Source organism: Bombina bombina, chromosome 4 (assembly GCF_027579735.1).
Source record: "Bombina bombina isolate aBomBom1 chromosome 4, aBomBom1.pri, whole genome shotgun sequence".
NCBI classification, from domain to species: Eukaryota; Metazoa; Chordata; class Amphibia; order Anura; family Bombinatoridae; genus Bombina; species Bombina bombina.
The window spans coordinates 802,092,510-802,109,354 of NC_069502.1; the positions used below are offsets into that span (position 1 = coordinate 802,092,510).

Consider the following 16,845-nt stretch of genomic DNA (forward strand, 5'->3'; position numbering starts at 1 on the left):
GATAAAAGTTTGATATCTATGGAATGAAGAGGTTCAAACGGAACCCCTTGAAGAACTTTAAGAACCGAATTTAAACTCCATGGCGGAGCAACGGGTTTAAACACAGGCTTGATGCTAACTAAAGCCTGACAAAAAGCCTGAACGTCTGGAACATCCGCCAGACGCTTGTGCAAAAGAATAGACAGAGCAGAAATCTGTCCCTTTAAGAAACTAGCTGACAATCCCTTTTCCAATCCTTCTTGGAGAAAGGATAATATCCTGGGAATACTGACTTTACTCCATGAGTAACCCTTGGATTCGCACCAATAAAGATATTTACGCCATATCTTATGATAGATTTTCCTGGTGACAGGCTTTCGTGCCTGAATTAAGGTGTCAATGACTGACTCGGAGAAGCCACGCTTTGATAAGATCAAGCGTTCAATCTCCAGGCAGTCAGTCTCAGAGAAATTAGATTTGGATGGTTGAAAGGACCCTGAAGTAGAAGGTCCTTTCTCAGCGGCAGAGTCCATGGTGGAAAGGATGACATGTCCACCAGATCTGCATACCAAATCAAGATCACCGATGCTCTCTCCTGCTTGATTTTGGCAATCAGACGAGGGAGCAGAGGAAACGGTGGAAACACATAAGCCAGGTTGAAGGACCAAGGCGCTGCTAGAGCATCTATCAGCGTCGCCTTGGGATCCCTGGACCTGGATCCGTAACAAGGAAGTTTGGCATTCTGGCGAGACGCCATGAGATCCAGTTCTGGTTTGCCCCAACGATTAATCAATTGTGCAAACACCTCCGGATGGAGTTCCCACTCCCCCGGATGAAAAGTCTGTCGACTTAGAAAATCCGCCTCCCAGTTCTCTACACCTGGGATATGGATAGCGGATAGGTGGCAAGAGTGAATCTCTGCCCAGCGAATTATCTTTGAGACTTCCAACATCGCTAGGGAACTCCTTGTTCCCCCTTGATGGTTGATGTAAGCCACAGTCGTGATGTTGTCCGACTGAAATCTTATGAACCTCATTGTCGCTAGCTGAGGCCAAGCCTGAAGAGCATTGAATATCGCTCTTAGTTCCAGAATGTTTATCGGAAGGAGTGTCTCCTCCTGAGTACACGATCCCTGAGCCTTCAGGGAGTTCCAGACTGCTCCCCAGCCTAGAAGGCTGGCATCTGTCGTTACAATTGTCCAATCTGGCCTGCGAGCAAGTTAACAAGCAAAAAATAAAAACGGTACTGTGCCTTTAAGAAAAATAAAAAAGGTCAGAATTTGAAAAACAGTGAAAAAAAAGCAGTAAATCAAACGAAATTTTTACAGTGTGTATAATAAGCTAACAGAGCATTGAACCCACTTGCAAATGGATGATTAACCCCTTAGTTTAAAAAACGGATAAAAAAATCGATATATAGACGTTTTTTAACAGTCACAACACACTGCCACAGCTTTGCTGTGGCCCTACCTTGCCATACAAACGACTTTGGAAAGCCTAAACACCCTTTAGAGAGGTCCTTATAGCATTCAGGGGACTCCTTGAGGGAAGCTGGATGTCTCAGTCTGCAAAAGTTACTGCGCAATTAAGTGCTAAATTAGGCCCCTCCCACTCATGTCTACACAGTGGGAGGCCTAAGAAAACTGTTTCTAGGCAAATTTAAGCCAGCCATGTGGAAAAAACTAGGCCCTAATAAAGTTTTATCACCAAAACATATATAAAAACGTTTAAGCATTCCCAGCAAACGTTTTATATGACAGGAATTGAAAAATAATAGTATTACCTCTGACAGTAAGCATGATACCAGTCGCTATTAAATCACTGTAATCAGGCTTACCTTAAATAAATCTGGTATCAGCAGCATTTTCTAGCATTTACATTTCCTCTAGAAAAAAATTAAACTGCACATAGCTCATAGCAGGATAACCTGCACGCCATTCCCCAGCTGAAGTTACCTCTCTCTTCAGTTATGTGTGAGAACAGCAATGGATCTTAGTTACAACCTGCTAAGATCATTAGAGACCACAGGCAGATTCTTCTTCTATTTTCGGCCTGGGACTAAAATAGTACAACTCCGGTACCATTTAAAAATAAACTTTTGAATTGAAGAAAAAAACAACTACATTTCACCACATCTCTCTTACTGCTTCAATGCGTGTCGAGAGTTGCAAGAGAATGACTGTAGGTGGCAGATAGGGGAGGAGCTATATAGACAGCTCTGCTGTGGGTGATCCTCTTGCAACTTCCTGTTGGGAAGGAGAATATCCCACAAGTAATGGATGATCCGTGGACTGGATACACCTTACAAGAGAAATAAAGATACACTTATTCATATTTTTAATAATCAAATACTATTTTTAATATAATTATATTTACCACTTCATAAATATAAGTAATATGTATTGCTGCCCTAGGCATAGGTCTAGTTTGCATTCTGTAGATATGTTCTTGCATATATTATTATATTTAAATATATACTGATATTTCTATTAGAATATAAGTTCAACTATTTCTATACATGAGACAACAATAAATATTACTTATAACAATTTATTTCTACATTAAAACTTTTGCATTATTTGCAAGTTTTATAATTTCAATAGAAAATAGGTCTCAAAAAGCACAATTTTCCTCTTTTACACCTAGTTGAGCTGGGTGTAATATTTCTCAATATACTGTCGGAGGCTGTCGATACATTAACGGTTTGCGCTTTCATTGGAAACCTGGTATAATTTATCGATTAAGGGCTTCTATTACTTTCTATGGGACGCGAAGATTTTTTCGGCAGCCGGAGTCCAGTTGCCGATATTGAGGTATAACGCGCCATTGGAAACAGTCGATAAACGATATTGATTTCGACAGCATATTTAACGGTTTGCGAGTGCACACAAACTGAATTACGACTCAATGGAAGCGAGCCCAATGATGTCCTAATTTGTCATTCTGAAGATAAAGTAACCACGGAGGTTTACAGAAAAGATATAACAGGCAACACTATACTGAGAGCAGACTCATTACATCCATCACATTTAAAAAAGGGCATACCCAAAGGTCAATATATAAGGCTTAGACGCAATTGTACTAATCTTGAAAATTATTGGAAACATGCTAATGATTTAACTTCACGACTTATAGATAGGGGTTATAAGCCTTATGACCTAAAGAAAATATCTGAACAGGTCTCCCATTACAATAGGGACAATCTGTTGAAAGATAATATAAAAAAAAAGTTCAGATAATAGTGGTATAAACTTTGTTACAAAATTCAGTAAACAGTACAATGATATTTGCAACATTATAAAAAAAGGTTGCCGATATTAGAAAATGACAAAGATTTACAATCTATTTCTACCATGTGTAATTTTGTCTCTAAGAGGTCTGAAACTATTGGTGAAAAGATAATGAAGAATTTCAGTTCCAAAAGAAATCAAAATGAGACGAACACAAATAAAAATTGGCTATTCAGAAAAGCTGGTTTCTATAGATGTGGTGGCAGGCCTTGTAAATGCTGTGAATTTGATAAAACAAGTGACAGTTTTATTTCAACAAACACAGGTAAATCATTTAAAATCAGGGATTGTATAGATTGTAACTCTACATATGTTGTTTACCTTATCACTTGTCTATATTGTAATTTTCAATATGTAGGACTCACTTCGAGATTACTAAAGGACAGGATAAGGGAGCATTTACTATCAAAAGAGGCAGAAATACCTAAGACACCAGTGGCTAAACACTTTGCACTCCATGATAGTAGTTTAGGCTATTTTAGTTTCCAAGGAATAGAACATGTTTCCTTGGGAATACGTGGAGGAGACAGATATCAAGCTTTAAGTAGAAAGGAAGTGTTCTGGATCTATACATTAAGAACTGGATCCCCCAATGGTATGAACAAGATTAGCGATGTCAAATTGTTTATAGATAGGAATTAGATATAATTATTCCAGTCCATGTTAGATCTTATATTATTTATATATAAATGAAATCTGACATATCTATGCTTTTTCTTCTAGATTTTGCATTTTGGGTTTTGCTAAGTGTCTATGTGACACATGTGATTATACAACAACCGATATGCCATATAGTATAATGTTCTCTGTTGAAATGTGATATGATGTTGGGGAATAAATATGCAGAGATTGGACAGTTATCAATTATTATATGGCATTTGACTTTTATACTGTATTCATATGTAATATGTGCAACCTCTGTGTGTTTCTTTTCCCATCAACCTTTAAAAATCACATTGTATGAAAAAATTGTTTTGCCTTATTTCTATTCTCTTTCTTAATGTTTTACATTTTAAATGAGCTTTCTTAATAGTTGTTATAGGATTGTGTATATTTGTGTATGAAGTATAGTGATTATTGCAATGGAGGTACTGAGTGTGTTAAACCTGAAAAAGTGTTGAACAAGTTGCAATTGGCTGAAATACCTCTTACCTTGACTATTTAACAGCTGTGAGTAACGCTTGTTTATTAGCTCTGATGAACTGCCTCTGAGGCAGGAAACGCCTAAGCTGTGTCCTGTGCTGTGCTGTGCCTTTATGCTGGTCTTAAACAGATGCAATAAAGGATCGTTTTTATACTATATACCTTCTCTCCTTGCTCATTTTCGGTGAGATCGCTACTAAATTTGGTGCTACACTCACCTGTACCCTGTATCCCTCAGACACATCACATATGTACACTCACCTGTGCCCTACTGCCCTGTATCCCTCAGACACATCACATATGTACACTCACCTGTGTCCTGCATCCCCCATATGTCATACAAATACACTCACCTGTGCCCTACTGCCCTGTATCCCTCAGACACATCACATATGTACACTCACCTGTACCCTGTATCCCTCAGACACATCACATATGTACACTCACCTGTGCCCTACTGCCCTGTATCCCTCAGACACATCACATATGTACACTCACCTGTGTCCTGCATCCCCCATATGTCATACAAATACACTCACCTGTGCCCTACTGCCCTGTATCCCTCAGACACATCACATATGTACACTCACCTGTACCCTGTATCCCTCAGACACATCACACACGTACACTCACCTGTGCCCTGTATCCCTCAGACACATCACATACGTACACTCACCTGTGCCCTGTATCCCTCAGACACATCACACACGTACACTCACCTGTGCCCTACTGCCCTGTATCCCTCAGACACATCACATATGTACACTCACCTGTGCCCTACTGCCCTGTATCCCTCAGACACATCACATATGTACACTCACCTGTGCCCTGCATCCCCCATATGTCATACAAATACATTCACCTGTGCCCTGCTTCCCACAGATTCACGTCACACTAGTACACCTACCTGTACTTATATTGTCACATATTCCCTGCTCTGCAGCTTCTGTCATATTACTTAGCCACTGATCTTCTGTTTGTTCCGTGTTACATACAATTTTAGCATTGTTTACATCTGAAAAAAATATCAGTAATAGAAATAAATAAATAAATCATTCTTTGCATGGTATCTTTATAAAAGTTAGTTTAATTTTTTTTTGAAAAAACAGTGGAATTTAAGTTAAATAAACCTGAGCCTACATCAGTAGCAGTCACATCTGGAAGAAACATCCCATGAAATGACATCAGCACAACAGTAAATACAACCTGTGTCATACAGTAAAGGGAGTCAGCTGGGAATCAGTTACTTTACTTGCTACAACTACAGCCTCACTGTAACCAATCAGAATTCCCATATGAGACGTATTACAGGGTTCTGTGAGGTTTTGAAAATAAAATCCATTTCCCACTGGTTATTAAAACCCCACTATAGCCCATTTAATTATCTTAACTTGTATTGCCTGTGTGAGAGAGAGTACCACAGTGATCTGATAGAGACATCAGATATATAAAGGGATTTGTATAGTTCAAGACAAAGGCATTTTCTCTTAGAGTAAAAATAATAGGAATAATGCAAGTTATCAAGTTTAACCTTTTCACCACTGAGCCATTTCATACCCTGTTAACCAACGCGCCACTCGTAATCTGGCCCTAAATGGATCTAAAATAAATGTTTCACCCACGGGCTGCATCCCTGCATTTGCACGTGCGTCTTCACAGCTCATTAGAATATGCAATTCAACTGCGTACACTATTGCACATTTTCATAGTCATCGCTGCTGCCACTTCTCAACTGGGTATTTATCACTAATAATAATTAGTTGGTTCTGTCTTTAATGTTGTGGCTTGCTGGCAAAGTTCAATGTCCCTTTAAAATTATCCACGTAAAAAACATAATTTATGCTTACCTGATAAATTCCTTTCTTCTGTAGTGTGATCAGTCCACGGGTCATCATTACTTCTGGGATATTACTCCTCCCCAACAGGAAGTGCAAGAGGATTCACCCAGCAGAGCTGCATATAGCTCCTCCCCTCTACGTCACTCCCAGTCATTCGACCAAGGACCAACGAGAAAGGAGAAGCCAAGGGTGTAGTGGTGACTGGAGTATAATTTAAAAAATATTTACCTGCCTTAAAAAAACAGGGCGGGCCGTGGACTGATCACACTACAGAAGAAAGGAATTTATCAGGTAAGCATAAATTATGTTTTCTTCTGTTAAGTGTGATCAGTCCACGGGTCATCATTACTTCTGGGATACCAATACCAAAGCAAAAGTACACGGATGACGGGAGGGATAGGCAGGCTCTTTATACAGAAGGAACCACTGCCTGAAGAACCTTTCTCCCAAAAATAGCCTCCGAGGAAGCAAAAGTGTCAAATTTGTAAAATTTGGAAAAAGTATGAAGCGAAGACCAAGTTGCAGCCTTGCAAATCTGTTCAACAGAGGCCTCATTCTTGAAGGCCCAAGTGGAAGCCACAGCTCTAGTAGAATGAGCTGTAATTCTTTCAGGAGGCTGCTGTCCAGCAGTCTCATAAGCTAAACGTATTATGCTACGAAGCCAAAAGGAAAGAGAGGTAGCAGAAGCCTTTTGACCTCTCCTCTGACCAGAGTAAACGACAAACAGAGAAGACGTTAGTCGAAATTCCTTAGTTGCCTGTAAGTAAAATTTTAGGGCACGAACTACGTCCAGATTGTGCAGTAGACGTTCCTTCTTCGAAGAAGGATTTGGACACAAAGAAGGAACAACAATCTCTTGATTGATATTCCTGTTAGTGACTACCTTAGGTAAGAACCCAGGTTTAGTACGCAGAACTACCTTATCCGAATGAAAAATCAAATAAGGAGAATCACAATGTAAGGCTGATAACTCAGAGACTCTTCGAGCCGAGGAAATAGCCATTAAAAATAGAACTTTCCAAGATAACAACTTTATATCAATGGAATGAAGGGGTTCAAACGGAACGCCCTGTAAAACGTTAAGAACAAGGTTTAAGCTCCATGGCGGAGCAACAGTTTTAAACACAGGCTTAATCCTGGCCAAAGCCTGACAAAAAGCCTGAACGTCTGGAACTTCTGACAGACGTTTGTGTAACAGAATGGACAGAGCTGAGATCTGTCCCTTTAATGAACTAGCAGATAAACCCTTTTCTAAACCTTCTTGTAGAAAAGACAATATCCTAGGAATCCTAACCTTACTCCAAGAGTAACCTTTGGATTCACACCAATATAGGTATTTACGCCATATCTTATGGTAAATCCTTCTGGTAACAGGCTTCCTAGCCTGTATTAAGGTATCAATAACTGACTCAGAAAACCCACGTCTTGATAAAATCAAGCGTTCAATTTCCAAGCAGTCAGCTTCAGAGAAGTTAGATTATGATGTTTGAAAGGACCCTGTATCAGGAGATCCTGTTTCAGAGGTAGAGACCAAGGTGGACAGGATGACATGTCCACCAGGTCTGCATACCAAGTCCTGCGTGGCCATGCAGGTGCTATTAGAATCACTGATGCTCTCTCCTGTTTGATTCTGGCAATCAATCGAGGAAGCATCGGGAAGGGTGGAAACACGTAAGCCATCCTGAAGTCCCAAGGTGCTGTCAGGGCATCTATCAGGACTGCTCCTGGATCCCTGGATCTGGACCCGTAACGAGGAAGCTTGGCGTTCTGTCGAGACGCCATGAGATCTATCTCTGGTTTGCCCCAACGTCGAAGTATTTGGGCAAAGACCTCCGGATGAAGCTCCCACTCCCCCGGATGAAAAGTCGGATGACTTAAGAAATCCGCCTCCCAGTTCTCCACTCCCGGAATGTGGATTGCTGACAGGTGGCAAGAGTGAGACTCTGCCCAGCGGATTAACTTTGATACTTCCATCATTGCTAGGGAGCTTCTTGTCCCTCCCTGATGGTTGATGTAAGCTACCGTCGTGATGTTGTCCGACTGAAACCTGATGAACCCCCGAGTTGTCAACTGTGGCCAAGCCAGGAGGGCATTGAGAACTGCTCTCAATTCCAGAATGTTTATTGGCAGGAGACTCTCCTCCTGACTCCATTGTCCCTGAGCTTTCAGAGAATTCCAGACGGCACCCCAACCTAGAAGGCTGGCGTCTGTTGTTACAATTGTCCAGTCTGGTCTGCTGAATGGCATCCCCCTGGACAGATGTGGCCGAGAAAGCCACCATAGAAGAGAATTTCTGGTCTCTTGATCCAGATTCAGAGAAGGGGACAAATCTGAGTAATCCCCATTCCACTGACTTAGCATGCACAGTTGCAGTGGTCTGAGGTGTAAGCGAGCAAAGGGAACTATGTCCATTGCCGCTACCATTAAGCCGATTACCTCCATGCATTGAGCCACTGACGGGTGTTGAATGGAATGAAGGGTGCGGCAAGCACTTTGAAGTCTTGTTAACCTGTCCTCTGTCAGGTAAATCTTCATTTCTACAGAATCTATAAGAGTCCCCAGGAAGGGAACTCTTGTGAGTGGAACGAGTGAACTTTTCTTTTCGTTCACCTTCCATCCATGTGACCTTAGAAAAGCCAGTACTAACTCTGTATGAGACTTGGCAGTTTGAAAGCTTGAAGATTGTATCAGAATGTCGTCTAGGTACGGAGCTACCGAGATTCCCCGCGGTCTTAGTACCGCCAGAAGAGCACCCAGAACCTTTGTGAAGATTCTTGGAGCTGTAGCCAATCCGAATAGAAGAGCTACAAACTGGTAATGCCTGTCTAGGAAGGCAAACCTTAGATACCGGTAATGATCTTTGTGAATCGGTATGTGAAGGTAAGCATCCTTTAAATCCACTGTGGTCATGTACTGACCCTTTTGGATCATGGGTAAAATTGTCCGAATAGTCTCCATTTTGAACGATGGAACTCTTAGGAATTTGTTTAGGATCTTTAAATCCAGGATTGGTCTGAAAGTTCCCTCTTTTTTGGGAACCACAAACAGATTTGAGTAAAACCCTTGTCCCTGTTCCGACCGTGGAACTGGATGGATTACTCCCATTAACAAAAGTTCTTGTACGCAGCGTAGAAACGCCTCTTTCTTTGTTTGGTTTGTTGACAACCTTGACAGATGAAATCTCTCTCTTGGAGGAGAGTATTTGAAGTCCAGAAGGTATCCCTGAGATATTATCTCTAGCGCCCAGGGGTCCTGGACATCTCTTGCCCAAGCCTGGGCGAAGAGAGAAAGTCTGCCCCCCACTAGATCCGATCCCGGATCGGGGGCCCTCAATTCATGCTGTTTTAGGGGCAGCAGCAGGTTTCCTGGCCTGCTTGCCCTTGTTCCAAGACTGGTTAGGTCTCCAGCTTTGTCTGTAGCGAGCAACAGATCCTTCTTGTTTTGGAGCAGTGGAAGTTGATGCTGCTCCTGCTTTGAAATTCCGAAAGGAACGAAAATTAGACTGTCTAGCCTTAGGTTTGGCTCTGTCTTGAGGCAGGGCCCTTACCTCCTGTAATGTCAGCGATAATTTCTTTCAAACCGGGCCCAAATAAGGTCTGCCCTTTGAAAGGTATATTAAGTAATTTGGACTTAGAAGTTACATCAGCTGACCAGGATTTTAGCCACAGTGCTCTGCGCGCCTGAATGGCGAATCCGGAATTCTTAGCCGTAAGTTTAGTTAAATGTACTACGGCTTCCGAAATGAATGAATTAGCTAGCTTAAGGATTCTAAGCCTGTCCGTAATGTCGTCCAGAGTAGCTGAACTAAGGTTGTCTTCCAGAGACTCAATCCAGAATGCCGCTGCAGCCGTGACCGGCGCAATGCATGCAAGGGGTTGCAATATAAAACCTTGTTGAACAAACATTTTCTTAAGGTAACCCTCTAACTTTTTATCCATTGGATCTGAAAAGGCACAGCTATCCTCCACCGGGATAGTGGTACGCTTAGCTAAAGTAGAAACTGCTCCCTCCACCTTAGGGACCGTTTGCCATAAGTCCCGTGTGGTGGTGTCTATTGGAAACATCTTTCTAAATATCGGAGGGGGTGAGAATGGCACACCGGGTCTATCCCACTCCTTAGTAATAATTTCAGTTAGTCTCTTAGGTATAGGAAAAACGTCAGTACTTGTTGGTACAGCAAAATATTTATCCAACCTACACATTTTCTCTGGTATTGCAACTGTGTTACAATCATTCAGAGCCGCTAACACCTCCCCTAGTAATACACGGAGGTTTTCCAGCTTAAATTTAAAATTTGAAATATCTGAATCCAATCTGTTTGGATCAGAACCGTCAGCCGCAGAATGAAGCTCTCCGTCCTCATGTTCTGCAAGTTGTGACGCAGTATCTGACATGGCCCTAGCATTATCAGCGCACTCTGTTCTCACCCCAGAGTGATCACGCTTGCCTCTTAGCTCTGGTAATTTAGCCAAAACCTCAGTCATAACAGTAGCCATATCTTGTAATGTTATTTGTAATGGCCGCCCAGATGTACTGGGCGCCACAATATCGTGCACCTCCCGAGCGGGAGATGCAGGTACTGTCACGTGAGGCGAGTTAGTCGGCATAACTCTCCCCTCGTTGTTTGGTGAAATTTGTTCAATTTGTACAGATTGACTTTTATTTAAAGTAGCATCAATACAGTTAGTACATAAATTTCTATTGGGCTCCACTTTGGCGTTAGCACAAATAGTACAGGTCTCATCCTCTGAATCAGACATGTTTAACACACTAGCAACTAAACTTGCAACTTGGAAATATTATTCAAGTAAAATACAATGAAAAAGGTACTGTGCCTAAGAAGCACAGAAAGATATATGACAGTTGAAATCAATAAACTGAAAAGGTTACAGCATCAAACTTTGTAAAAACAAAACACAATTTTAGCAAAGGCTTGTTCCCATTAGCAAAGAATAACTAACCCTGATGGCATAAAAAAGTTAAAGAATAAACGTTTTTTTTTTTTTTTTTATCACAGTCAACTACAATCTCACAGCTCTGTTGTGAAGATTACTTCCCTCAAACAAGCTTTGAAGACCCCTGAGTTCTGTAAGATGAACCAGAACATGCAGGAAAAAACAATGAGCTTCTGACTGAAATTTTTGATGCGTAGCAAAAGCGCCAAAAAAAGGCCCCTCCCCCTCACACACAACAGTGAGAGAGATCAGTAAACTGTCAGAATTAGATCAAGCAACTGCCAAGTGGAAAAATAGTGCCCAAACATTTTATTCACCCAGTACCTCAGAAAATGAAAACGATTTTACATTCCAGCAAAAACGTTTAACATAAATTAAGAGTTATTAAAAAGCCTGTTGCTTGCAAATAGGCTAAAGTCTTATATACACAGTGTAATTCCAGTGAAGTACCATTCCCCAGAATACTCAAATGTAAAATATACATACATGATATTATATTGGTATGGCAGGATTTTCTCATCAATTCCATTGTCAGAAAATAAAAGCTGCTACATACCTCTTTGCAGATTAATCTGCCCGCTGTCCCCTGATCTGAAGTTTACCTCTCCTCAGATGGCCGAGAAACAGCAATATGATCTTAACTACTCCGGCTAAAATCATAGAAAAAACTCTGGTAGATTCTTCTTCAAATTCTACCAGAGAAGGAATAACACACTCCGGTGCTATTAAAAATAACAAACTTTTGATTGAAGAAATAAAACTAAATAAAATCACCATAGTCCTCTCACACATCCTATCTAGTCGTTGGGTGCAAGAGAATGACTGGGAGTGACGTAGAGGGGAGGAGCTATATGCAGCTCTGCTGGGTGAATCCTCTTGCACTTCCTGTTGGGGAGGAGTAATATCCCAGAAGTAATGATGACCCGTGGACTGATCACACTTAACAGAAGAAATAAATATTACAAAGCTGTTTCTCTGCTGGTCTTTCACATGTATTATAGAAGGTTTAAGTACAATGCCCCTTTAACTCACAATATACAGACAGGGCATACAGATGAGCAGATTATATAGTGCTGTGAGATTTATTTTATGCTCCTACAAAGTGCTACTGACGTCTCTGCAGCTGATCAGATGACAACAGTAATGATTATACTCAGATATAAATGACAGCAGCTGTATAGGGCTTGGGTGTCATGTGATCAGGATAACTAAACACTAGGCAGTGAGTATCAGGCTATTTTGTACTGTGACACTCAGTGTGTGATTGAGGTGACACCCTGACTGATAATATAATGTACAGCACTTACAGACAATAAGCTATAAACACCAGGCAATACCCCATAAACAGAAGACACGTCACACACGTGCACTTACCTTCACTGTCACACACATGCACTTACCTTCATTTTCACTGTCACACACGTGCACTTACCTTCACTGTCACACACATGCACTTACCTTCACTGTCACACACGTGCACTTACCTTCACTGTCACTGTCACACATTTCCTGCAATGGAGCTTCCAGCTGACACATTACACTCAGATACTCTGCTTTGACATCTACATAAGTATTAATGTCATATGAGGAAGAACTTCTTTACAGAAAGAGTGATTGATTTATGGAATAAACTTCCTCAAGAGGTAGTAATGACAAACACTGTGGGGGACTTTAAAAATGCCTGGGACAAGCATAAGGCTATCCTACTGAACTATTGAACATCCCTAGCTTGTTACATCAAGCTTAGCTTGTTAGATCATAGCAGCACTGTGTGAAGTTCCCTAAGTGTGCTAGTTCATAAGTGTAGAGAGAGTTATAACAACGGAGTTAGACAAAGGAGTGGACAACAGAAATAAGTACTATTAAATTCCAACAATTAAATGCAAACATGCTACACTTTCTAATCTCTGCTTTAACCTTTTCCTCCCTTCTCTTTAAAGTCACAACTCTTCCATTCACAAACAGCACTCAGAACATTCATATTTCTCCTTCCCTTCTACCTTCCCCCCTCTACAACACACATGAACTTTATTCCTATCTCACATCCCTCAGCCAGCCATGCTTTACTGATCCTAAACTTAAACACTCACATAAGACACATTCTCATCTCCTTTCACTCACCATCTTTCTTCTTCTTGCAGCTGGGGATGTCTCGCCTAACCCAGGTCCACCCTCTGCTTCCCTCAGATCACTACCCCAAATGTCACCTCATACACCTTGCACACGTAACCCTCTAAACCTCATTAACTGCATCTCTATTAGTACACCCCAATTCTCGTGTGCCCTTTGGAATGCACGCTCAGTATGCAATAAGCTTACATCTATTCACGACCTATTTATTTCTCGTGCACTTAACCTGTTAGCCCTCACTGAAACTTGGCTTTCCTCCTCTAACACAACTGCTGTAGCCTCTCTGTCCTATGGCGGCCTGCACTTCAGTCACATTCCCAGGCCTGGAGACAAACAAGGAGGAGGAGTAGGAATTCTCCTGTCTCCTCACAGTACCTTTCACTGCATTCCTTCACCCCCCTCTCTTTCCTTCTCAACTTTTGAAGTTCACGCTATCCGCCTCTTCTCCCCTATAGCTCTTCGTGTTGCAGTTATCTATCGGCCCCCTGGCCCAGCATCACAATTTCTGGACCACTTTGAAGCCTGGCTTCCACATTTTCTCTCTTCTAATGTCCCCTCTCTCATCTTAGGGGACTTCAACATACCCCTTGATAAGCCTAACACACCTGCTGCCTCTAAACTTCTATCCCTTACCACCTCTTTAGGCCTGTCCCAGTGGACAACATCTCCAACACACTGTGAAGGCAACTCCATAGACCTGGTCTTCACAAATCTCTGTGCTGTTTCCAACTCCCTTAACTTTCCCTTTCCTCTCTCTGACCACCATCTATTAACTTTCTCTCTCACTCTACCTGCTAAATCTTTGCAAGCCCCCAAAAAACTGCTACCTCACAGGAATTTAAATGACTTGGATCTCACAGACTTTTCCACTCAACTGAGTCCTCTGCTCTCTGACATTTCATCCGTCTCTTGTCCAACCCTCGTGACTCTACAGTATAATTCGGCACTAAAATCAACACTTGACAAAACTGCACCCTCCACTCTTCGACGTACATCAATCACTCGACGGCAACCGTGGCACACTAAACAGACCAGATATCTTCAGCGATGCTCACGGGCCGCTGAACGGCAGTGGAGGAAATCACACACCTTTGCTGATTTCCAACATTATAAATTCACCCTTAAGTCCTACAGCTCTGCGCTCAGCCTGGCAAAACAAGTTTATTTCTCCTCTCTCGTGTCATCTCACGCATCCAACCCCAGAAAGGTGTTCTCAACCTTTAACTCCCTTCTACGTCCGCCTGCCCCCCCGCCCACTACCAACCTCAATGCTCAAATTATTGCTGATCACTTCAAAAATAAAATTGACACCATTAGAAAAAAGATCTGCACCTTGCACCCCGCAAACCCAGCAATCCTACCCACCCCTTCTATTAACAAAAATCTATGCTAGTTCACTCCTGTAACAGAGGAAGAAGTCTCTGCACTCCTATCCTCGGCTCATCTCACAACCTGCCCACTTGACCCTATTCCTTCACGACTTATTCCCCCTCTCTCTGCTTCACTAATCCATACCCTAACTCATCTCTTTAACCAATCCCTCACTGCTGGCACATTTCCTGACACATTCAAGCATGCGTCAATCATACCAATCCTAAAAAAGCCCTCGCTTGACCCCTCCACGCCTTCTAACTATTGACCGGTCTCCTTACTTCCCTTTGCTTCAAAATTATTGGAATGACTAGTCTATAATCGGCTAACTCAATTTCTCACAACTAACTCCTTACTTGATCCACTACAATCTGGTTTCCGCCCTAAACACTCAACAGAAACCGCTCTTGCTAAAGTAACAAATGACCTGTTATCAGCCAAAGCAAAAGACCATTACTCATTACTAATTCTTCTTGACCTGTCCGCAGCTTTTGACACAGTTGACCATCCTCTCCTCCTAAAAATACTACATTCATTTGGCATCCGAGACACAGCCCTCTCCTGGTTTGCATCATATCTTTCAAACCGCTCGTTTTCAGTTTCCTTTAACAACATATATTGTGATCCTATGCCTCTCTCAGTTGGAGTACCGCAAGGCTCTGTCTTAGGTCCCTTGCTTTTCTCGCTTTATACATCCTGCCTTGGAAAACTTATAGCCTCCTTTGGATTCCAGTACCACCTATATGCTGATGATACCCAAATCTATCTTTTCTCTCCTGATATCTCTCCCTCTTTACTCAACCAGATTTCTGACTGCCTCTCTTCACACTACCTCCAACTCAATCTGTCCAAAACTGAGCTGCTTCTTATTCCCCCTTCTTCGAGACATCCGACACCTGACATTTCTCTGATGGTTGGAGACTCTACTCTCAACACCTCACCCCAGGTCCGCTGCCTTGGGGTCACACTAGACTCAGAACTCACATTCAACCCACATATATAAACGCTTACCAAATCCTGCCGGTCACACCTACGCAACATTTCCAGAATTCGTCCCTTCCTTACTCAAAATACTACAAAAATACTTATTCATTCCCTCATCCTGTCACGCATTGATTATTGCAATCTACTCTTAAATGGCCTTCCAAAACACCGCCTCTCCTCCCTCCAATCTATTATGAATGCTTCTGCTAGACTCATCCACCTAAGCCGACGATCTACATCAGCTGCTCCGCTCTGCCAGTCTCTACACTGGCTCCCCATACACTCCAGAATACAATTTAAAGTATTAGCCCTAACCTACAAAGCACTCAACAGTCTAACTCCCAACTATATCTCCTCTCTCATCGTGAAATACTCCCCATCCCGTCCTCTTCGATCATCCTCTGACCTACGTCTCTACACTCCTGTTATCTCTACATCCCACTCCCGCCTCCAAGACTTTGCACGTGCTGCTCCTGTCCTCTAGAACTCTCTACCTCGCTCCATCAGACTGTCTCCAACCTTGTATAGCTTCAGAAGATCCTTGAAAAACCACCTATTCAGAGAGGCTTACCATCTCTCCTCCATCCCGCATCCGAACCAAGCTAATACATGTACATGAACTGCCTGACTCACTGCTGCAAATACAACGATGTAACAAGCTACCCCAACCTTATGTCTCTGCACCCTAAACCTATAGACTGTGAGCTCTCCGGAGCAGGGCCCTCTTCCTCCTGTGCTAGATTTGTTTAGTCTTGTTATGTTTTGTATTGTATCACAAATCTTTGTCATTGTATACCCCTATCATTGTACCCAGCGCTACGGAATTTGGCGGCGCTATACAAATAAATGATAATAATAATAATAATAATCCTACGAACTAGATAGGTTTATACTGTTAGGTAATATCTGGCAGAGTTGCTGGGCCTATGGCTCTTATCTTCCGTCAATATCTATGTTTCTATGTCAGAACATTTATTGCAAACAACATTTAATGGTTTAGGATTTTATCTCACCCCAAAGGCAACTAATATTTAACACAGTAATGGGTACTTAATTGCCATACACTTAAAGGAAAAGTCTACTTGAAAATTGTTATTGTTTAAAAATAGACAATGCCTTTATTAGCCAATCAACAGTTTTGCATAACTAACACGGT

General features: G+C 41.9%; 1 protein-coding gene across 1 annotated transcript in view; it reads right to left on the reverse strand.

Annotated features, from left to right (window-relative positions):
- Positions 1–16,845, reverse strand: part of LOC128657039 (zinc finger protein 260-like) — a 61,894-nt gene that overhangs the window by 26,287 nt on the left and 18,762 nt on the right. Inside the window, exon 7 of the mRNA XM_053711262.1 lies at positions 5,319–5,426. Within this exon, the coding sequence (XP_053567237.1) occupies positions 5,319–5,426 (108 nt within the window). The remainder of the gene's footprint in view (positions 1–5,318; positions 5,427–16,845) is intronic.